Genomic DNA, 24,633 nt, shown 5'->3' with positions numbered 1-24,633 from the left:
GAAATCACTTCTAAAGAGCAAGACATGGCACACAGAAATCAATACCAAGCATCAGCCAGCCTTTAACTCAAAATGAAGGGGGAATAAAACCTCTGACAGGACAAAGCAGAAATCTAACACATCTTAAATCTTCACTTTGATCTTTTCATTCTTTATATATTAACATAAAAGTGCCAGTTACACTAAAGAAAAGCTAAAAGGCTGACAAGCAGGGTCAAACACTGAGATAGAGGAGGTTTCAGAGGCATGATGGGAAAGCAGGCACAAAGACAAGACAGAGGTGAAAAGGGCAGGCCCAAGTGAACAGACTACAAACAGGCCTCTATAGTGCAGTGATGGACAACATCAACACTCTTACAAGACCCAATGCACTATAATGAAGTTACCATCAGGCCTGCAGGCTTTGTACATGGCAATATTATATTAAAATGGCAATCAACTGAAACCCAAGACCAGTCTGAACACCTCCTATGGGGCTATAAATGTGAGCAGACACCGATCAGACACAAACATCAGATCAATAGCAATATCAACAAACATTTAGCAGAGCATGCAGTGGTTTGGATTTCTCTCACACATTGATAGCAGTCTGTGCAATTGAAGACATCCACCGTGTCTTTTCTTTCCACTTCATATCGCCTCGTGCCACATCACACATCCTGTCTAGTGGAAAGGTTTGTCCTAGGTCTTGTCCTGTCTCTAATCTCCACTCCTACACTTCAAGTAAATCACTCCACCCTAAAGATTGGGCACTGGGATTGACATTTCCTGCTTTACCACATCCACTCTTGATCACAAAAGTTCCCCTAACATATAATATACTACAATTTATTTTGTCACAGTGTGATTTTGTCACTTTTATTAAAGCAGGTGAAAACTTAGCATTAAATCACTTGCTCATCAACGGATCCTCTGAAGTCAATGGGTGCCGTCAGAATCCAAAACAGTCCAAACAGCTGATAAAAACACGACAAAGTAATCCACACAAAGGGACTACTAGGGATAGTTCACCCAAATATGAAAATTTCCTAAGAAAATTTGGTGAAACTTGGCATTACATCACTTGCTCATCAATAGATCCTCTGCAGTGAATGGGTGCCGTCAGAATCCAAAACAGTCCAAACAGCTAATAAAAACATCACAAAGTAATCCACACAAAGGGACTACTAGGGATAGTTCACCCAAATATGGAAATTTCCTAAGAAAATTAGGTGAAACTTAGCATTACATCACTTGCTCATCAATAGATCCTCTGCAGTGAATGGGTGCCGTCAGAATCCAAAACAGTCCAAACAGCTAATAAAAACATCACAAAGTGATCCACACAAAGGGACTACTAGGGATAGTTCACCCAAATATGAAAATTTCCTAAGAAAATTTGGTGAAACTTAGCATTACATCACTTGCTCATCAATAGATCCTCTGCAGTGAATGGGTGCCGTCAGAATCCAAAACAGTCCAAACAGCTAATAAAAAAAAATCACAAAGTAATCCACACAAAGGGACTACTAGGGATAGTTCACCCAAATATGAAAATTTCCTAAGAAAATTTGGTGAAACTTAGCATTACATCACTTGCTCATCAATAGATCCTCTGCAGTGAATGGGTGCCGTCAAAATGAGAGTCCAAACAGCTGACAAAAAACATCACAATAATCCACACTACACCACTTTTTCACTGGAGGAAGTGTTATTTATGGATTATGGACTTGTATTTTGACCAGAAGCAATAGTTTACAGTTTAAAACACATTAAATGATGGATTTGTTTCTTACAAACACACAGCTTTTTGCTTCACAAGACGTTATTTAAAGGGATAGTTCACACAAAAAAATGAAAATTTCCTAAGAAAATTTGGTGAAATTTGGGCTCAAGCTGTCCTGTTTTTATATTACTTTCTTCTTTCAGACGAATACAGTCGAGTTACATTAAAAAATGTCCTGGCTCTTCCAAGCTTTATAATGGCAGTGAATGGGTGTTCAGATTTTGAAATTCAATAAAGTGTGCCCATCAGTCATAAAAAGTACCCCACGTGGCTCCAAGGGGTTAATAAAGGCCTTCTGAAGTGAATCGATGCATTTGTGTAAGAAAAATATCCATATTTAAAACGTTATAAACCGTAATCTGTCATAAACGCATTCACAGTACAGAACAAACGCATCGATTCACTTCAAAAGACTTTTATTAAGCCCCCGGAGCAGTGTGGAGCACCTTTTATGATAGATGGATGCACTTTATTGGAGTTTAAAATCTCAACAGCCATTCACTGCCTTATAAAGCTTGGAAGATCCAGGACATCTTTTAATATAACTCCAATTGTATTCATCTGAAAGAAGAAAGTCATATACACCTAGGATGGCTTGAGGATGAGTAAATCATGGGGTAATTTTCATTTTTGGGTGAACTATTCCTTTAATTGATTCACTGGAGTTGTATTTTGGATTAATGTGAAGATCAGCTGTTTGGACTCTGATTCTAATGGCACCCATTCACTGCAGAGGAATTAATGTAATGCTAAATTCCTCCAAGATTATGTACTCTCCCCATTGTCTTCCGAGATGTTCATGTCTTTCTTTCTTCAGTCGTAAAGAAATAGTTTTTTGAGGAAAATATTTCAGGATTTCTCTCCATATAGTGGACTTCTATAGTTCCTGCGAGTTTTCCAAAATGCAGCTTCAAAGGGCTCTAAAGGATCCCAGCCGAGAAATAATAGTCTTATCTAGAAAATCAATTGGTCATTTTCCAAAAAAAGTAAAAAGGTACATACTTTTTAACATCAAATGCTCATCTTGTCTAGCTCTGCATATTCTAGTACTCTTTGTAACCCGGTTCAATACTGTTAAGGTCAACAAAGTGAATGTGTAAAGAAGATCAAATGCCCTTTACAAAAAAAAAGTAAAACAGTGATTTAAGATGAAGTTTTGAAGTTAGAGGAGAAAGAAAATGAGATGGGAGTTTTTCAACATACCCTAACTGTCTTGAACAGGACTGCACAGAGTATGTATGTGCATGGCAGAGCAAGATGAGCATTTGAGGTTTAAGAGTACATACTTTTTTTTTTTTTTTTTTTAAATAACCGATTGTTTCACTAGATAAGACCCTTCTTCCTCGGCTGGGATTGTTTAGACCCCCTGGAAGCTGCATTAAAACTGCATTTTGGAAGTTCAAACTCATGGCCACCATAGAACACCACTATATGGGAATAATTCCTAAAATGTTTTTCTCAAAAAACATAATTTCTTTACGACTGAAGAAAGAAAGACATGAACATCTTGGATGACAACGGGGTAAGTACATCATCTGTACATTTTTGCTCTGGAACTACTCCTTTAACATCTGCTACAGTAAGGTGATATTTATACCTGAGGCCTTTGCGCTTTTATTTTATTTCACATTAATATAAACTTCACCGCTGATGCCAGCATTTGCACTTCCCTTTTCCAGGCTTAAGGGTCCTACACAAGACTGACCACACACACACAGTCCTGACACTGTTACATGTCCATCGCCTGAGGACGGAGCCTCAGAGTGATAACTCACACAAAAAGCTATCGGTCAGCCTCAGGCAAAAGACTCAGGACTGCTTAAAAGAACAGACCACAGTGGGAAAAAGTATGAAACGAGCTTGCTGTGCTGGACAAGACAGCCAAAGGGGATTGATTCTACAGCTAAAATAAGAAAATATTCCTACCAAGCTGTAAGGTACAGACAAGCACTCTGCTGCGATACAACTGGCTGGAAATGAAAATCTAAAATATACACTAGTTAAATAAAAGCTGTAACTCATTTGTACCTTATTAAATAGTACCTACAGTTGAAATCAAAAATTTACATACACCTTGCATAATCTGCAAAATGTTAATTATTGTACCAAAATAAGAGGGATCACACAAAATGCATGTTATTTTTTATTTAGTACTGACCTTTTACATAAAATAAGTTTACATATAGTCCACAAGAGAAAATTATAGTTGAATTTATAAAAATGGCCCTGGTTAAGAGTTTACATATAATTGATTCTTAATCCTGTGTTGTTACCTGTATGATCCACAGCTGTTTTTTTGTTTAGTGATAGTTGTTCATGAGTCCCTTGTTTGTCCTGAACAGTTAAAATGCCTGCTGTTCTTGAGAAAAATCCTTCAGGTCCCACAAATTCTGTGGTTTTTCAGCATTTTTGTGTATTTGAATCCTTTCCAACAACGACTGTATGATTTTGAGATCCATCTTTTCACACTGAGGACAACTGAGGGACTCATATGCAACTATTACAGAAGGTTCAAATGCTCGCTGATGCTCCAGAAGGAAAATTTATGCATTAAGAGAAAACTTTTGGAATTTAAAGATTAGGGTAAATTTTACTTATTTTGTTTTCTGGGAAACATGTAAGTATCTTCTGAAGGGCAGTACTAAATAAAAAAAAAAAATGATATGTAGGCAAAATAAGAAAAATGTACAAATCTAGATTCTGTTCAAAAGTTTTCACCCCCAGCTCTTAATGCATCGTGTTTCCTTCTGGAGCATTATTGAGCGTTTGAACCTTGTTCATGTAATAGTTGCATATGAGTCCCTCAGTGGTCCTCAGTGTGAAAAGATGGATCTCAAAATCATAAAGTCATTGTTGGAAAGGGTTGAAATACACAAAAATGCTGAAAAACCAAAGAATTTGTGAGATCCGAAAATTTTTTCTGAAGAACAGTGGGCAGTTTAAGTGTTCAGGACAAACAAGGGACTCAAAAAAACCATCACTAAACAAAAAAAAAACACAGCTGTGGATCATTCAGGTAACAATGTATTCTCATTCATCTCCATGGAAGCTCCAGCAGATGCTAACAGGGCCTTTCTTCAACCCTCCCACTTTCCTCCACGTGTTTGTTTTTTTTCCCCCTCACTAGAAGGATCAGACTTTCCCGGTCCAACCCCCACAGATGGAATGTTTTCGAGGGAATGCCAAACCACAGAATGCAGCGGAGAGGGGAAAAAAGACGGCTGAGGAATCTGCCGGATATTTCAACTCCGATGGGATACTTCGCAGCAGCCCGCAGTCTTCAGAAGACTCTAAATGAACCTAAACTAAGGATAGACAAGAAGCGGTGGGCCTTGTTTTCCTAATAACAAGGATACAGCCTGGCTGTAATCTCAAACATGTGCAACCTGTGACCCTTAATGACCCGTCGGCATTCTATGAATGTCAGTTGGGCCACAGAAGTAGACCTGAGGTGCTTTGCCAGTCAGCACAGACTCATTCGGCCTGTCACAACTCTTTGCACTGACTCCAACTAACATGTTCCAGAAAATAGAAAACAAGAATCCCACACAAAAATGCTAGAGCCACACCTCCCTTTTACTCAGCATACTAAGACAATCCAGTGTGGTTAAGAGACATGTTTCATCAGAAATGAGTACTGAAGAAGATCTAGAATAGATCTTTCTATCCAACAGCTAACTATAGCTACTTAGGCACCGTTTTACCAAACGTGCATGTGGTCAGGCTAAATCTGGTATGTAACAGTCACTTTTAATTTTTAATACTCTTTACATTTAAAAAATGAAGGTGCTTTACAATGCCATAGAATAACCTTTTTTCTTTAAATGGTTCTATAAAGAACCTTTAACATCTGAAGAACCTTTCTGATTCACAAAAGGTTCTTCATGGTGAAAGAAGGTTCTTCAGATTATAAAAAGATAAGAGATGGTTCTTTAAAGAACCTTTGACTGAATGGTTCTTTCTGGAACCAAAAATGGTTCTTTTAGAGCAGGGGTGGGGAACCTTGATCCTCGAGGGCCGGTGTCCCTGCATAGTTTAGCTCCAACCCTAATCAAACACACCTGAACAAGCTAATCAAGGTCTTCAGGATACAGGTTGGTATCTTTTTTTTCAGGGTTGGAGCAAAACTCTGCAGGGACACCGGCCCTCGAGGATCAAGGTTCCCCACCCCTGTTTTAGAGCATTGATTTGAAGAACTGTTTAAAGCACCTTTATTTTTAAGAGTGTAAATCATTTAAAATAGATTCTCTTCTATGTTTTTTATAACGAGTTGAAAACCACAATTCAGATTGACTTTGAATCAAATGCACAATGGATGATGGTTAAACGGCTGGTGTTTTTCCACCATTTGGCCGGCTTTTACCACAAAGCATGCTGAGCTCTTTTCCTACCTGGTGAGGCGATTCCTCACGCTGGATCGACATCATGAATAAATCATAGCGAGCGCATTAATTAATTGATTTCCATTCCCTGTGTGCGCCCAGACTAATGAGGAAACCCAACGGCAAACCAACAGCGCACAGAAGCAGCTATATCAGGTGACAGAGCTGAACTTGAGGTTCACAGATCGTCTCCAGCACGTCTGTACAGCAGTGAGCCTCTCACTTACATCTATCTATAATAGCACAATGCTTAAAGGAATAGTTCACCAAAAAATGAAAATTTGCAGAAAATGGACTCACCCTCAGGGCGTCCAAGGTGTGAATGAGCTTGTTTCTTCATCAGTACAGATTTGGAGAAACTCTGCATTGCATCACTTGCTCACCAGTGCATGCTCTGCAGTGAATGGGTGCCGTCAGAATGGAGTGCAAACAGCTAATAAAAGCATCACAAAAATTCACAACACGACTCCAGTCCATCAATTACCACCTTCTGAGGCAAAAAGCTTACAGACAAAAATGTACAGATAATTTACTCACCTCCTTGTCATCCAAGATGTTCCTGTCTTTCTTCAGTCGATAAGAAATTGTTTGAGGAAAAAAAAAATTCTCCTATATAGTGGGCTTTAATGGTGCCCCCAAGTTTGAACTACCAAAATGCAATTTAAATGCAGCTTCAAATGGCTCTAAGTGGTCCAAGCCGAGTAAGAAGGGTCTCATCTAGCAAAACGATCGGTCATTTTCGAAATAAATTGACAATTTATATACTTTTTAACCTCAAACGCTCGTCTTGTCTAAGTCTGCATGTACTCTGTGTATTCTGGTTCAAGACAGTTAGGGTACGTCGAAAACGATAGGGCGTAGGGTGATTTAGATGTTGAAGAAGAAAAGGAGACGGGAGTTTTTCAACATACCCTAACTGTACTGACCTGGATTACACAGACTATGCATGCACATCACAGAGACGAGACAAGACGACCATTTGAGGTTAAAAAAGTACATAAATTGTCAATTTGTTTTGAAAAAGACAGATAGTTTCACTAGATAAGACCCTTCTTGCTCAGCTGGGATGGTTTAGAGCCCTTTTGGAAGTTCAAACTTGGGGGCACCATTGAAGTCCACTATACTGACAAAAATCCTGAAATGTTTTCCTCAAGAAACATAATTTCTTATCGACTGAAGAAAGAAAGGCATGAACATCTTGGATGACAAGGGGGTGAGTAAATTATCTGTAAATATTTGTTCTCTAAGTGAACTTCTCCTTGAAGACATTTTAACTTAACATTTTGATGCTGCTTTTTTAAAATTGAACAAGTCATTTCATCTGTATCAGAGGAGAAATATTCACAGATCAAGCAAAGTTTATAAGCAAAAACAGTTCTAAACAAATATGTTATTGGATTTTGATGTGAAATGAGAACAGGGCATGGACTTTTTTCACTACAGCAAGCATTATTTTGGTTTATAAACTAATATTTTGACCAGAAGCGTCAGTTTAAAGTTAAAACGCTTTAATGATGGATTTGATTCTTACAAACAGACAACTTTTCACATCACAAAATGTTAACTGATGAACTGGAGTCGTGTGGATTGCTTGTGAATTATTGTGATTTTTTAATCAGCTGTTTGAACTCTCATTCTGATGACACCCATTCACCGATGATGATGAAGATGAAGAAACACACAAATCTACATCTTGAATGGCCTGAACTATTCCTTTAATTCAAAGAATTTGCATCGATTTCTTTTCCAAAGCAGGGAACAATAATAAAACTGGATGGTTATGAAAGAGAAGCGATCAGATTTCTGCATAGTACATCAAACTCCAATTTTAAAAGAGCAAACGGGAAAGGAAAATCCTATTTTCCGTGATATGACCCCTTTAAGTCTAGACCTCTCCAATTAGCTCAGTTCTTCGTGTCTGTCTGTGTCTCAGCCTCCTACTGGGCCGCTGTTGTGTCCCGATCGACTTGCCTCGAAACCTTCCAGTAGTGCAGTCAGCTGCAGGTCACCATCACAATACAGGCCCGTCATTCAGTTCCACTGTACCAATTAGAGCTTGTCTCCTGCCTCTGAGAATATCAGCACAGACTTTAGGCCATCTGTACTATTCGCACATGCATCGTATGAGGGTTGAGCTCATCCTTTCTCGTTCAAATGCTTGGTCATCAGCTGTTTCTACAATGCATGGCATAGTTTCTCAAAAGCCTGTGCAAACAGACATTTGACATTTAAAAATGACAAAATGTACTTGTAAAATGCATACTGCTTGTTAAAAACAGACTAATATCCAAGGACTCCATATGTCTCTATTCTGTAGATTCTTAGTATTCAAAACAGTATTCGGAGTTGATTTGACTGGAGCTGAGGAGAGAAAATCTCCACAGTCTGATTCAAAGGGTTCATTGAGATCTGGGCCGGCTCTTGCGGAGGGTCTGCTATTGCAAGGCTACCATGGCAACCGAGACTTGCTGTGTCATGAAGCCCTCGAAGGGAGGCAAAGCCAGACGACTGAATGTGATTATGTAATTAACCAGATGTGAATAGGGGAGGGCGTCATCGGACGCAATAATCATTTGAAAACAGGCATTTTCAATTAGAGCAAAGCAGATTAAAAGTGGCTGCATGTTAAAAGTATGATTTTGCTCTTCAGGTTTATTCGTGAATTGAAATAGCAAGCCAAAGCATTTAAAAAACATTAAAATATGTAGGAGCAGTTTAGAGCATTTAAATTAAGTAGCAGAAAAACAATTTTTTCATGATGCATACACATGATTACTGTAAAATAATTATTTTTAAATAATTTGATTATGGTTTAAAAAAAATTTAATTTAATTTAAATTCAGTACAACAAAAGCTATAAATGCAAATTTGAATTTGTGCATTAAAATAGGCTTATTTAATACAGAAAATATATAAATACAATATTTTTAAATCATTTAATCATTGTTAAAATAAACTAAAATTAAATTTAAATTCAGTACAACGAATGCTAGAAATGAGAATAATAATTCATGCATTCAAATAGGCTGATTTACTATAGAAAAAATATAAAACAATATTTTGAAAATTTGATCATTGTTAAAATAAAGTAAAATTTTAAAAAAATTCAGTATACAGTATATATATATATATATATATATAATATAAATAAATAAATATTATATAAATATTAATATTATAAATAATATTGCGATTATTATTATTTTATACAATATCATTTATCTCTATTTAATTAAAAAAATATATATATATATCCCGAATAATATAGAAAACTGTATAAGATGCATTTATCTAATTGCACACTACATATGTATAAATGTGTATTTTATTTAAATATATTCAAATTAATTCCAGCACAATAAATGCAACAAATCTGATGCCACAGGCAACTGTGAAAAGAAATCAGCATAATTGCTATGCAAAAAAAAAGCAACATTGCAAAAAAAAAATCTTAATGGTCCAGAAAATAGTCCACATTTTCTTTGTTATTCTTTCTTTTTATTTCAGAAATATATCTAAGCCTTTGCCTGATTACAAACTGATATCCCATAACCACAGTACAGCATTGCACCAATTACAGTAAACCACTTCAGCTTCTTCCAGGCTCGGTCTGATATGTCCAAAAACAAATAAACATGTCACTACAGTATAAACACCTTGAAGGTGGGCGGGACTCCCGCTGACTGACAGAAAGAATGGAGCTGATCACAAAGGCTTTATCTTAATGCAGTATGTCAGAGGGGCCATCTGTACAGTCAGTGGGGTATTGGGAAGTACCTGCTTATTCCTGCTCCCCTCTAGTAGTACAGCAAACCTATTTTTCATGCCATGGTCTCTTTAAAAGCTACCAGAAGCATCTAAATACCACCTCTTTTTCCTCTCTCTCCCATCTCAATGCCCTCATATTCTTTCTCAGTGTTTTCCTTACAACTGAGGGAGAGTGGGACAGTGAATTAAAGGAGTCGAAGAGGAGGTCTGTGTAACCGTATGCAAGGATTCTGTTCATTCCACACCTATCCTGCATGACCAGACTCCATATAAGGGCTGCCGTGTCTGCCAAAGAGCAGCGGCTCACAGTCCCGTGGTGAGAACGGATAAAAATATGATCAGTCGTCCCTGCATTCTTTCTTTAACACTTTTACTACATCGTTCATGAGATGGCAGAGATAACGTGTCCCAAATATCTCAAGTCTCTCCTTAATCAGCACAGACTGCTGGAGTAATAAAACAAGAGTAAGCGAGCAAACAAAGCAAGCTCGTCTGGACATTGTGTTCTTTATTCTTTCGGTGGTTTTATAGACTTGAAGACTGTGTTTTCAAACTTGAGTGCTTTGAGAGACCTAAAATAAAATGTAGACAGTATCTTTAGAGACAAACTAGATTTTTTTAGCTGTCATAATGTCAATGTGATGCGTGTGGCTGTCAGGGTGTAGCTTTGTTCTGAGTCATTTTTAGCGAGCTGGTATGTCACTACTAGGATGTTTTGGTTGGTCACTAGGTGGTTGTTTACTAGAAAAAGTCAAAAAAGCATGATATTTGGGTCTCTTGAAATGGCAAATTGCTGGGATCCGTTTTATTTTTCACAAGCAAAAATTGCATTTATGATCACTTAAAAAACATTATAATAGAAAAACTAAGCCATACAATTTGTTTCGAAATATTCAGTGATGTCTGTAATACAAACATTTTTAAGTTGACAAAGCTGTAATAATAGTAGGGCTACACGATTAATCGCACGGTGTTGTGAGGCGCGTTTAGTCAATGAAGCCGGTACTTTGATTAGTAGTAAATCTCCATCACGTGCATTCAGCATTAGGCTGGAGCGGCAATTAATACACAGATACGTAAATCACTGACAAGCTACGCCAAATGCGAGTTTGAGCGCGATTTGGCGTAGCTTGTCAGTGATTTACGCCTCTGTGTATTAATTGCCGAACGCTGAACGCACGTGATGGAGATTTACTACTAATCAAAGTACCGGCTTCATTGACTAAACGCGCCTCACAACATTGTGCGATTAATCGTGCAGCCCTAAATAATAGTAATAATAATAATATATATTTTTTTACAATATATATTATATTATATACATGTGTAAGTATGTATGTATGTATATGTAAATGCATATTACACACACACACTAACCATATTTTTATTTGTTATTATATACAGATTTATATGTTGCCAAATAAAAACTGAGAAGTTTGTATTACACACGAATGAATAAAAAAAATAATAAAAAAATTTCATATTTTATTATTTTACAATATTTTCATATATATATATAAATAAAAGAAAAAAAAATATATAAAATATTAAAAATTATAATTAATGTATATGTACGTTTATGTATAAATAAGTAAAAAAAGTATTAAATAATATATATATATATATATATATATATATATATATTAAAAAATGTTATATTATAATGTATTACATATATTATATATTTAATACAACTAATATATTAATATAAATATGTTTAGAAATAAATATAATATATAATAAATATAAAAATATTATTTATTTATTTTTAGAAATTTATGTAAACTTACACACCTATTTTTATATGTAAAATGTAAATTATAATCTTATAAACCACGTTTTCAACATTTTGTATAATATTTTATATATATTCAAGCTGGGTTACATTTTAAGAAGGATATGAATGCCGTTTGACAGGAAAGAGCAATCACAAAATGCTGTATATATATATTAGTGGTGGGCCGTTATCGGCGTTAACGTGAGACTCTTATCGGGCGATAAAAAAATATCGCTGTTAATCTATTCTCAAAGTTGGGTTGGGAGCTGGGTCTATACTACGCAAGCTATGATGACTTTCACCTTGATATTTTAGCACGGATGTGTACCTAGCTGAACTGCACTGTAGGGGGCGAGAACGAGTCTTCGAACCTGTGTGTATGCCTACTGTGAAATTACCACATCAAACGTGACGTGCTAACATGGATGCAGCTATGAAGCCGGCGGGTTTGCTTCAGGGCAGGTGCGTTGCTAGACCCTTTTTATTGGGACACATGCCCCAGTGAAAATCTGCTGTGCCCCAGTAAAATCTCAAATTTGAGCTATAATTTACTTTGATAATCCTGAAATAAAGACATTAAACTATATGCAACAACTGAATTGATGCTTCTAAAAGCAACGCAGTTTAACCGAAGACTATGCACGCAGATATCCATGCCCGTGCGCGTCTGTGTATTTAACTGCAACGCGCACGTCGCGCAGGCTTTTACGCAGAAGTACATGCAGTGTAGGAATAGTTGGTTACACAAGTTTGTATAGTTAATTGTGTTGTAAATGCAATTGTCAAGCAGTTTGTGATGCATTTTGGAAACAGGAGATGAGCCCCTGGTCTAATGCGCCGCCTGGCTTGAGAAACCCGATCTCAAAGACTTACTTTTAGTCATTATTTGGGTAGCACACATATTCCTTTGGCAGAATTCAAATTAGCCATTTTAATCTAGATTAATTCCAAGATTACAGTGAGATTAATCTAGATTAAAAAAATAATCTTAAGAGAGAAAACGTCAAAGTTGCCCTCAAAAACCCACTAACCAGAATACTGACAGAGACACATCCACCTCAAAGTCTATGGTGTTTACAGTCCTGCTCCATTATGATCCCACAGTGTAAACAAACAGCATATTGTATGACAGAGTCATTCAGCTGTGAGTAATGAGCTGATTATCTATTACATAATGAGCAAATACTGCCCACGAACCTTAATCAGACCAAGCAGGACAACAGGAAGTACTAAACAAGAAAATCATGCAAGATATTTCCATGGTTTTCAGTCACTGAGCTCAACATGTGATGTTTATTTCCATCTCAGAGACAGAGAGAGAGAGAGAGCTTGATGACCCCTGACTCCACCCTGGACCATCTGCTACCCTTCTAGGTTACATTTACTGACATGACACAGCAAACAAACCTCATCTCATCTGACTATATGACTCAAACATTTGGGTTTAGGAACAAGCAGTCTGACCGGAACGGTGAATATTAGCGTGGGTGGAACTTGGCTGTGAAAAGTGACACTACTTGATAAGGAGATTGTGGGATAGGGGTGCGAATCTTTGGACCTTTTACAACACTACTACAGTAAGCGCATCGGGAGCCGTGTCTGCCATCTGTTCCTACTTCCTCAGAGGGCAGAGACACACACGCTTATAAAAAACACACACGGATGGACGGCCGATTGGCTCGGTTGCTCTGTCTGAAAGGATGCGCTTGCATGAAAGTGCTTGCTAACGCTGGAAATGTCACAGCAGATGTTCACAATACACTAGAAGAAAAAGGCTTTTAGGGAAGTATATGAAGTTCATTTGAATGCAAATTAGCAAAAAAACATGTTCACAGTGATGCACATCACAAATAAAAGTTAGGAAGGTATTTATTATAGAAAGAGTGACTGTCACAGAGATGCATGACATAGTATAACCTTTACTTTTTAAATTATTTGTAAATAAATGCATACATGTTAGCTATATAATCACATATTTATTTGTGCATGCTTATTTTCCAATTTTGGTATTGATCAATTAATCACTAATTGGGAAAAAATATATAAAAACGTATAGCAATTTAGAATAATGTTTTATATTTTTATTTATTATTTTTAATCATTAGTAAATATTAGATATATTTTGGCTATATAAATCAATATTTCAGTGTGCATGCTCATTTCCCCTATTTTTAATTGGTCAATTAATAATTTATTTGATCAAAAATACCATAAAATACAGTGAAAGCTTATTGCAATTTACAATAAGCATTTTCTAATATATAAAATTATTAAAAATATTACATATTTTGACTATATAATATCACATATTTAATTGTGCATGCTCATTTTCCCAATTTTTAATTGATCAATCATTTATTTAATCAAAAATACTATAAAATACAGTGAAAGCTTATTGCAATTTACGATAACTGTTTTATATATATATATATATATATATATATATATATATATATATATATATTGTATAAAATTATTAGTAAATATTACATATATTTTGACTTTATAAAATCACATATTTAATTGTGCACTCATTTCCCAAATATTTATTTGATAAAAAAAACCTGTAAAATACAGTAAAAGCTTATTGCAATTTTCAATAACTGTTTTCTATATCTATTATATGAAATTATTAGAAATATTACATATATTTTGACTCTAAACATTTAATTGTGCATGCTCATTTTCCCAATTTTTCACTGATCAATTATTTATTTTATCAAAAGGAAAAAGAACAAATTTACAAAAAAAAAATGTTTTAAATAAATTACATTTGTTCCTCTGAATATAAATTTTCATGGTGCATATTATATTGTAATGTTGTTGAAATGCTTAAATTTACTTTAAGCATTTAAAAAAATTGATTTTATTTTATTTTAAAGACAAAGGAAAATGAACTATTTAAATAATAAAATAATAATAATTCAGACTCTTTTTTGCTATCATCAACCAAAATCTTTTCAAAATAATTCTTAATAACTATTGTTTATCATATCACCCAGAATTTTATTACTCATTCATTCTTAAATTGAAGAAAGCGTGCTGACGAACCCAGTGAGCTAGCACGTGGGCTGAATGAATGAAGAGAGAAATACGAGCAGAGGAGGTCAATGAATGAGAGTTGGCTGACTAAAGGGTTTGCCGTGTCACATCTCATAATTGAACAGGTCTCAAAGGAGCATTCAAGCCTCATTCCACTCATTCCTGCTCCTTTATCGCTCCTCTGAATGCCTCTCTCTCTCTCGAGAATTGATGTGTTCATTTAACTTATCAAGGGTCTTTTGAATATTGATTTAGTTAATCTAGATAAACCCTCTTATGACAGAACCCAACTCTTCTAGCAAATACTCCAGCTCACTGTACGCAGTGCCATATGGGTTAAAAACCCACCTGTCTTTACCCAAAAACGTCACCAGAGCCTTTCTTAATCAGCCGATGTGAAAGAGACGCATCAAAGGCAATGACGACAAGGCCCTCATTAGCCTCACCGTTCAGCCAAGCCAGAGTCACGTGCAACAAGACCATTTGAGTGTTAAAGGGCTCTGACTTCCAACTGAGTTCAAAGTTAACTGCGATGTACAGTCGTGGCCAAAGGTTTTGAGAATGACACAAATATTAGTTTTCACAAAGTTTGCTGCTAAACTGCTTTTAGATCTTTGTTTCAGTTGTTTCTGTGATGTACTGCAATATAATTACAAGCACTTCATACGTTTCAAAGGCTTTTATCGGCAATTGCATGACATTTATGCAAAGAGTCAGTATTTGCAGTGCTGGCCCTTCTTTTTCAGGACCTTTGCAATTCGACTGGGCATGCTCTCAATCAACTTCTGGGCCAAATCCTGACTGATAGCAACCCATTCTTTCATAATCACTTCTTGGAGTTTGTCAGAATTAGTGGGTTTTTGTTTGTCCACCCGCCTCTTGAGGATTGACCACAAGTTCTCAATGGGATTAAGATGTGGGGAGTTTCCAGGCCATGGACCCAAAATTTCAACGTTTTGGTCCCCGAGCCACTTAGTTATCACTTTTGCCTTATGGCACGGTGCTCCATCGTGCTGGAAAATGCATTGTTCTTCACCAAACTATTGTTGGATTGCTGGAAGAAGTTGCTGTTGGAGGGTGTTTTGGTACCATTCTTTATTCATGGCTGTGTTTTTGGGCAAAATTGTGAGTGAACCCACTCCCTTGGATGAGAAGCAACCCCACACATGAATGGTCTCAGGATGCTTTACTGTTGGCATGACACAGGACTGATGGTAGCGCTCACCTTTTCTTCTCCGGACAAGCCTTTTTCCAGATGCCCCAAACAATCGGAAAGAGGCTTCATCGGAGAATATGACTTCGCCCCAGTCCTCAGCAGTCCATTCACCATACTTTTTCCAGAAGATCAATCTGTCCCTGATGGGTTTTTTTTTTTGGAGACAAGTGGCTTCTTTGATGCCCTTCTTGACACCAGGCCATCTTCCAAAAGTCTTGGCCTCACTGTGCGTGCAGATGCGCTCACACCTGCCTGCTGCCATTCCTGAGCAAGCTCTGCACTGGTGGCACACCGATCCCGCAGCTGAATCCTCTTTAGGAGACCATCCTGGCGCTTGCTGGACTTTCTTGGACGCCCTGAAGCCTTCTTAACAGTGCAGTGGAAAGTTTTTTTCGGGATTAAGTTAATTTTCATGGCAAAGAAGGACTAGGCAATTCATCTGATCACTCTTCATAACATTCTGGAGTATATGCAAATTGCTATTATAAAAACTTAAGCAGCAACTTTTCCAATTTCCAATATTTATGTAATTCTCAAAACTTTTGGCCACGACTGTACAGACAGACTTTCCTTAAGATGCCAGTTCTTTCAAATGTGAAAACTCAGGCTATGCCAGACTTGCATAGATCAGACTAAATACATAAAAACATCTTCCTGTTGAAGAGAGGTGGTGGTATAACGATAACAGTTAATGTCTATGCCACATGGTAAAGCCTGCTACATGCTGTAGACTACAAGCCCTAAAAATACATGGGAAAAATGCTAAATTACAGCTTCCACTAGAGTTTAAATCCAGCATGAATGACGGAGAATAAAATGGGAAATGTCAGGATAGCCATGTGTTAAACTGTGGCATGCAGAAGAGAAATGAACTGCTTTATTAATCTACAATAAAAGCCACACCGAAAGAAAAAAAAAATAGTGGGAACATAATAAGTCCTATGGAGTTTGTTGAACAGTTTTATGCAAAAACAAAAAGTTCCACTATGTAATGTTTTTATCATAACATCCGTCAATGTGAACCAAACAAACTGTTGATTCATTTTCGTTCAAGATATTCGATGGCTCTCGGGAAGCCATTTCCGAAGGCAACACTAAAAGACAAATGGAGCCATTTCTTAAACATGCCTTGTACTGATGTTCTTCACTAATAATCAGATAAAATCTGCAAGCTATACTTTTTTTTTCCCCTCAGTGCCAGGTGCACCGTTTCGTATCATAGCGTTTCAGCAGATGAAGCCCTTTGGCTACTAAACACTGCACTGAAAAGACCAGTTATATTCCAGAAGAGAAGAGAAACCATATTTAGACACTTAACTGATCAACATTTCACTAAGAAAGAAAAAATACTATGATTAAAAAAAAAACACATTGGTGTGTCATTTTTGTCATGTTTTGAAAGAAGTCTTTCATGCAATGCTGCATTTATTTGATAAAAAAAATACAGTAAAAACAGTAATATTGTGAAATATTACAATTTAATATTTTGAAAGTTAATTTTTTTTTTTTTACATTTTCAATTTAAATTTGAATGCATTTTAAAATGTAATTCATTCCTGTGATGCAAAGCTGAATTTTCAGCATCATCATTTTATTCTTTAGTGTCACATGATCCTTCAGAAATTAATCTAATATTTTTATTGTTATCAATGTTTAAAACAGATGCTTAGATTAAGATCTTAGATGCTTAAATTTTTAGATTTAGATTTTTTTAATTCTTTGATGAATTGAAAGTTCTAAAAGCAGAGCATTTATTTGAAATAGAAACAAAAAACTTGTATTATTTGATAATAAATAATTGTATAATATGATAAATGCATAAACATTTGTAAATTTAAATGTAAATTAAATGTATATTTAATTGTTCATCCTCATTTCCACTTTGTCAACATCTAAAACGTATTCTTATTAAAATAATATTATTATTTAAAAAAAATGTATATACATGTATACATTAACAAATATATATATTTTTAATGTATACATGTATATTATTTTTTTAAAATATATAATGTAATACAAAATAGAAAATATTTACATTTATTTACCATTTTAGATATTTTATTCTGAATGTGATTAATCATTAAACAGCCCTACTTTTGAAACACTCATTTAAGAGCACGGTTAAATGTAATCTTTAGCATATTTTAAATTGAACATTCATTTAAAATTAGTGCTTTATTTGTAATTTATTTACTGGCCATAGCTTGAAAATAATTATGGCTCATCAGCCACAATTTTATTATTGATGCATCCCAACCAATATAAATATTCTCATTTACTCTGATATATGTATAATATTACACAAGTTAAAGAGATAGTACACCCAAAAATAAAAATTCTGTCATTAATTACTCTACTCTGCTTTACTCTAAAAGGTAGTAAGGCCATTATTAAAATAGTCCATGTGACATCAACCTTAATGTTGCTTTCTGTTGTTGTTGCACACAAAAATAATTCTCATAGCTTTGTAAACTTAACGTTGAACTACTAATGTCACATGGACCATTTTAATGATGTCCTTACTACCTTTCTAGGCTTGAATGTTTCAGTTGTGTTGCTGTCTCTGCAAGGTCAGAAAGCTCTGGGTTTCCATCAAAAACATCTTAATTTGTGTTCTGAAGATGAACTAAGGTCTTGCGGGTTTGGAACGACATGAGGGTGAGTATTTAATGACAGAATTTCCATTTTGGGGTGAACTATCCCTTTAAATGCATTGCAAATATGTAGCAATCCTCCTCTTACCTGGTTCTCATCCTGGACGACTCTGTACTGCTCCTTCCAAACTGAAATCTTCGATGCCTCATCCTTGCGCAGGGCGCGCTCCTTTTTCAGCTCGGGGCTCCAGAAGGTCTTAATGGAGTTCATGGAGGAACTGAGTTTGCTCTCCTTCACATCCACCTCCTTCCGCAGGAGCTCGTTCTCCCTGAGCACCTCCTTGAGCTGGGCCTGCAGGTCCATGATGGTGTTGTCCCGCGCCTGGCGCAGCGAATGAGGCACAGTGGACGCCAGGGTGGAAGGCATATGGTGGTCTCCGAAAGCAATTGCATCGGTGGGAACAGAGCCGGGAGCCCCGGTGGAGATGTTCGGGCTGGATCCCATGACGGTCGTGCGGACGCTGTAAGGCACCCGTCCTCCGGAGCGGCCCAAAGTCATGGTGCTCTTCGGCAGGTCCGGGCCGGAGGTCACCACCTCGTTGTCGCTCATGTACATGGGGCCAGAAGTGGCGTAGGCTGCATTGAGGGACTGGATGTTCTCCATGGAAAGGGTTTTACCACCTGGACCTCCCGCTCCGGCTCCGCTGCCCCCTGTGCTGTTGGTTCGGCGGTGGCCCAAGCGGGGTGAGCGAGGGAGACGGGGCGAACGTCCAGGACTCTGATTGCTCCCGCTGCTGTGGTTGCCCTCCACTTTGCCCACGGATCGGGCACTACCGTACATGGCTGTTTTAACCAGGCAAGAGTGAAGAGAAAAGGACGATATGGACTTATTTCTGTAAACGCTGAAGAATCTGTGATCTACTTTTGTCTTATTTTAAGCATGTTTCATTTTCACCAAATGATTCTGGGTATTGAAGACAGGCTGTGGTTTTATCCGTTTAATCTGGTCATGTTATATTCCTGCAACAGAGAGAGAGAGAGAAAGAGAGAGACGAAGAGTTAAAACCATTCCTGTCACATTTTCATTGAGCTAGCGAGAGTTTTCCCTGGCGTCTGCTGCCTTGCACTCTTCTCAGAGAGGAAATAATAGGCTAATGAACAGGTCTGCCACACTGTACGCTTTAACCTTCTTCACTGGGCTCTATGTAGGTCACTCACATGCCACACTGTATTTACTTTAGCTCTGTGGCTTCTGTCCAATACCTATACTGCAATCTCAGCTCTACCTCTGTCTCTCTTCATCTTCTCAACACAGTTTTTTCCTCCACCTTCTTCATCTGGGGCAACTTCCTTTGACTTTTGACAGGTTTTATATAAACAGTAGTTGAGCTACTGATACCATGCAATGAGTTATTTTTGCCACTTTATAGGCCTTGAATGGGTAAATACACCCACAATTTAAATTTGAATGCATTTTAAAGCTGAATTTTCAGTATCATCAGTGTCACATGATCCAAAAATCATTCTAATATGCTGATTTGCTGCTCGAAAAGCATTTCTTATCATTATCAATGTTGAAAACAGTGATGTTTAAAAGTTTTGTAGAATTTTTTTTAGGATTCTTTAATAAACAGAAGAGAAGTTCAAAAGAACAATATTTATTTGAAATAAAAATAGAAAACATGTCATTTGAATAATAAATGTCTAAACTTTTGATCAATGCATGAATGTAATTTTGTACATTTGTAAATGTAAATAGGCCTTCACAGGGCTTAAGCGGTTAAATACACACTTGTATGTGTCAAAATGCCCGTCTTTGCAAGTAAACGCCTTAAGTCAAAGCAAACAGCTGAGAAAGAAAACACACGTGTCACAGTTTATTGGACTCGGGCAGCTCTTAAAGTGACAGCAGCCTAATATTCCTGCTGGCTGTCATTCATATTAATCAAAGCAACAAAAGAGAGAAAATTTCTCAGTGCTCTTGACTAAATCACTTTTGTAACTTTAATAAGAAGAAATATATATTTGATTTACACTGAGAAGAATATGCAGTGTTTTAATACATTTGATTACTATGATGTATGTTGCATTTCTTATTTATTTGTTCTACTGTAGTTTTTTTATGTCCTGTTGCTTGTGAAACTATTATTCTTATTTAATCGCTGACTGTTTATTTGTCTTCAGTGAGCAAATTTTGGACAGTATTAGTTTTTTAATTCTATCAAATTTTCATAAAAATATACATCATAAGACCATAATGCAAAAATAACTATATTGTGATATATATTGTTTCCATGAAATAAAATACTCATATCGCGATATGATATGTGACCCTGGATCACAAAACCAGTCTTAAGTAGCACTGTATATTTGTACCAATAGTCAAAAAATACCTTGTATGGGTTAATATTATCAAATTTTCTTTTATGCCAAAATTAGGATATTAAGTAAAGATCATGTTCCAAGATGTTTTGTAAATTTCCTACTGAATATATATCAGAACTTATGCATTTATGCAAGAATGTAATTTGGACAACTTTAAAGGCAATTTTCTCAATATTTAGATTTCTTTGCAACCTTAGATTCCAGGCTTTCAAATAGTTGTATCTCTGCCAAATATTGTCCTATCCTAACAAACCATACATCAATGGAAAGCTCATTTATTCAGCCTTCATATGAAAAATTTACCCTTATGACTGGTTTTGTGGTCCAGGGTCACATATGAATACCACTCCCTACATTAAAGTGATCAAAAAAGTGAGAGTAAAGACCTTTTATGTTAAAACAGATTTATTTCTTATTCATTAGAATCCTGAAAAAAATATTACAGCAAAACTGTTTTCAACATTGAAGAGTGGAGTGATGACGCTGAAATTTCAGCTTTACCATCACAGAAATAAATGACAGTTGAAAAAATATATATTTCACTATTACTGTTTTTACTGTATTTTTGATCAAATATATATCACCTTGGTGTGCTAAAGAGACCTCAAACTATTGAACAGTAGTGTTAGTGTTAGAAAACAGTCAACTGAGAACATTTTTAACAGAGGTCTTTAAAATAGCTTGCTTGATTCGAGTCTCATGAGGTTTTCGCAGAGACTGTGACACCTCATTATGGGCAGATTACTTCAGTATAACACCTGGATATATGCGTAACATCTGCAGTTGAACTGTGGCAGACATTAGGTGCTTCATTACGCAGGAAATAAAATACTAATACAGACATTTTAATGCCTTCTCTATTGCTGTATTAATCAATACGAAGCCATTCCAGGGTTGTGAAACCAAATCTCTAATCACACATGAACACAGCTATGTGCTCGTTCAGAGAAAAAGCCTGTTTATTTGAGTCCGGCCACAAGCGGCAGCTGCCTGTTGTCTTGTGCGTTTACCCCTGATGAAATACTTCATTGTCTCTTGTAAAACACATCTTTGTTTCGTAGCAATACTGGGTCACATGGGTCTCATACGTGATCTGCTGTTTTATCACTACATGCAACTCATTTGAAACCAAAGGGAAGTGGTACAGACTGTTCAATTCATCTGGTTTTTAACTTCTAGATTATACACCCCTAACATTTGCCACAAATACAGCTTAAGGGTAATTTATTGAAAAAAGGCTGGCAGTGGACATCGGAGCTGTGTTTTGGTCCATCCCAAAAGCCAGGAAAATGCTCCATGAGGCTGCGATCATGCCTGAGCCAACGTACCCGCACTCTCTCATTAGGAAAGAATCTAAGGTTTGAGCCACAATGTGTCTCAATGGAGTAAATCTGCATGAAAATGAACCCGATTTGAAGTATGTCGACCGCAGACTCCCTTCAGACTGAAAACTCGCACTGGAAATGGACTGTCAAACACAAACACAAACATGGTATACAGAACATGATACAAAGAATCAAAACAGCCCGGTCTCCGTTTGTGGAAGCCGTGACAGACTCAAGTAGAGAACGGAGCCGGCTACCGATAAGATGCAGAGGGGGCAGCGAGACCGCAGATCTCCTTCCTCTGCTGCTAAAGAAACGGAAGCCAAATCATTAAAGCAGTGGGCATGTCTGACCCCGTCACATTCCCTGAAGCTGAGACAACATGTTTTAAATGCCTGCACTTATCACACTTATGTAACAGCCTTTTTATGCATTAATCGTCCTGGTTTATAAAATATACATCTTCTATAGAATTTGGAAACCCATAATTATATCTTTTAACAGATGGAGACTCTCTCCTCTGACTGTTTATTTGGTCTTTTTTTTTTTTAAATTGACGTTGTTAATCATTTTTGAACAGTTTTGAAGTAGTCTCTTCTGCTCACCGAGGCTGCATTTATTTGATCTAAAGTGCAGCAATAATTGGTACAATTTTGAAACATTTTTACTATTTAAAATAACTGCTTTGTATTTGAATATATTTTAAAATCTAATTTATTCCTGTGATTTCAAATCTGAATTTTTAGCATCTATTATTCTACTATTCTGATTTGCTGCTCAAAAAACATAGAATTTTTCAGGTTTCTTTGATGAATAGAAAGTTCAGAAGAACAGCATTTATCTGAAATAGAAATCTTTTGTAACATTATAAATGTCTTTATCATCAGTTTTAATCAATTTAAAGCATCCTTGCAAAATAAAAGTATTTCTAGAATTTTTCCCCACCAAAAAAGAACAAAATTAAAAGCTTTCAAATGGTATAGTGGTATAGCTTTCTATTTTAGATAAATGCTGATCTTTGGATCTTTCTATTCATCAAAGAATCCTGAAAACAAATACTCAACTGTTTTAAATATTGATAATAATAATATTAAATATTTCATATTAGAATGATTTCTGAAGGATCATGTGACACTGAAGACTGGAGTAATAATGCTGAAAATTTAACTTTGATCACAGAAATAAATTACATTTTAAAATATATTGAAATAGAAAGCAGTTATTTTAAATAGTAAAAAATATATTACAATATTAGTCTTTTTGCTGTATCATAGACCAAACAAACACAGGCTTGGTGAGCAGAAGAGACATCTTTTAAAAAAAACATTAAAAAAAACTTTTGACTGGTAGTGTATTAATTTGTAAAATGTACAATTTTGCATTTGTATGAAGCTTTTTGTTAAAGCATTACCATTTTATCTTATTTTATCACAGATAGTGTTTAGATTCAAATATTAGATTCAATATGTAGCATCAATATTGCTATAGAAGGCTGGAAATTGTGAGATGAAAATACAGAAACACAAATACAAATAGCAAGACAAACACATCGAAAGAAAAGCAAGACAGAACAGGGCACAACACTTCTGCTAAACAGGGCAGATCCAAGGAGATCAGGACAACTAGGCTCTAGAGAGAGTAATTCAGAAATAATGGGAATGTATCACATGTGTGAGAGGCGGGGCAGAGTTGAAACCAGGGTTGGCAGTCGCTTGGGGACCAACAGCACACTACGAAATGTGTACGCCACACCATTTCTACAGTGCATGAATAGTCAAAACAATTACCTACTTATCATAAACACTTTCATTCTGAAATGTTTTGAAGTTACAGCCCAAAAAAGTATACGTAAGTCTAAGTTGACACTGTTTATTACGAGGTGAACTGTTCCTTTAAGAGCTACTGCAGTCCTCGCCATCTGGTTCGCCCCGGGCAGGTGGATTACACCTGAACAGTGGACACAGCAAGAAAAGATACCCTCCCTCCATTTCTTTATCTCGCAATCCCTCCTTCCAGCCATATCTCCTTCCATTACAGCGATCTGCTCTGCTCTTCGACAAGGATTTTCACAACTTAATGCTGCCTCGAGTCGTGGAACAGTAAGTTTCCATTACATTTGGCCTAAATCCTCACACAAAAATAGGCCAAAAGCAATGTTTACTATGTAATCGCCCACAGAACTGGAAACTATAGAAGTATTGAACTTATTTTTAATATATCTAGAAGACTGAGAGGTATACATAATATATCTAGAAGACTGAGAGGTATTTACAAACAAAAGTAAACAAAAGCTTCGCCAAATACTAAAAATTCATTAGAAAAGCAGTGCTTACAAAGTTAGAGGGATATAAGAGAGGAACCTGATGCAATAAAAAG

General features: G+C 36.3%; 1 protein-coding gene across 1 annotated transcript in view; it reads right to left on the bottom strand.

Moving 5' to 3' along the window:
• erc1b (ELKS/RAB6-interacting/CAST family member 1b) overlaps nucleotides 1-19,388 on the bottom strand; it is a 226,103-nt gene extending 206,715 nt beyond the window's left edge. Inside the window, exon 1 of the mRNA XM_073837702.1 lies at nucleotides 18,696-19,388. Within this exon, the coding sequence (XP_073693803.1) occupies nucleotides 18,696-19,388 (693 nt within the window). The remainder of the gene's footprint in view (nucleotides 1-18,695) is intronic.
• Between the last annotated feature and the right edge of the window lie 5,245 nt (nucleotides 19,389-24,633).

This window comes from Garra rufa, chromosome 4, assembly GCF_049309525.1.
Source record: "Garra rufa chromosome 4, GarRuf1.0, whole genome shotgun sequence".
Taxonomy (NCBI): domain Eukaryota; kingdom Metazoa; phylum Chordata; class Actinopteri; order Cypriniformes; family Cyprinidae; genus Garra; species Garra rufa.
The sequence above is the reverse complement of the archived record's forward strand: the minus strand, read 5'-3'. Positions and strand labels throughout refer to the sequence as shown.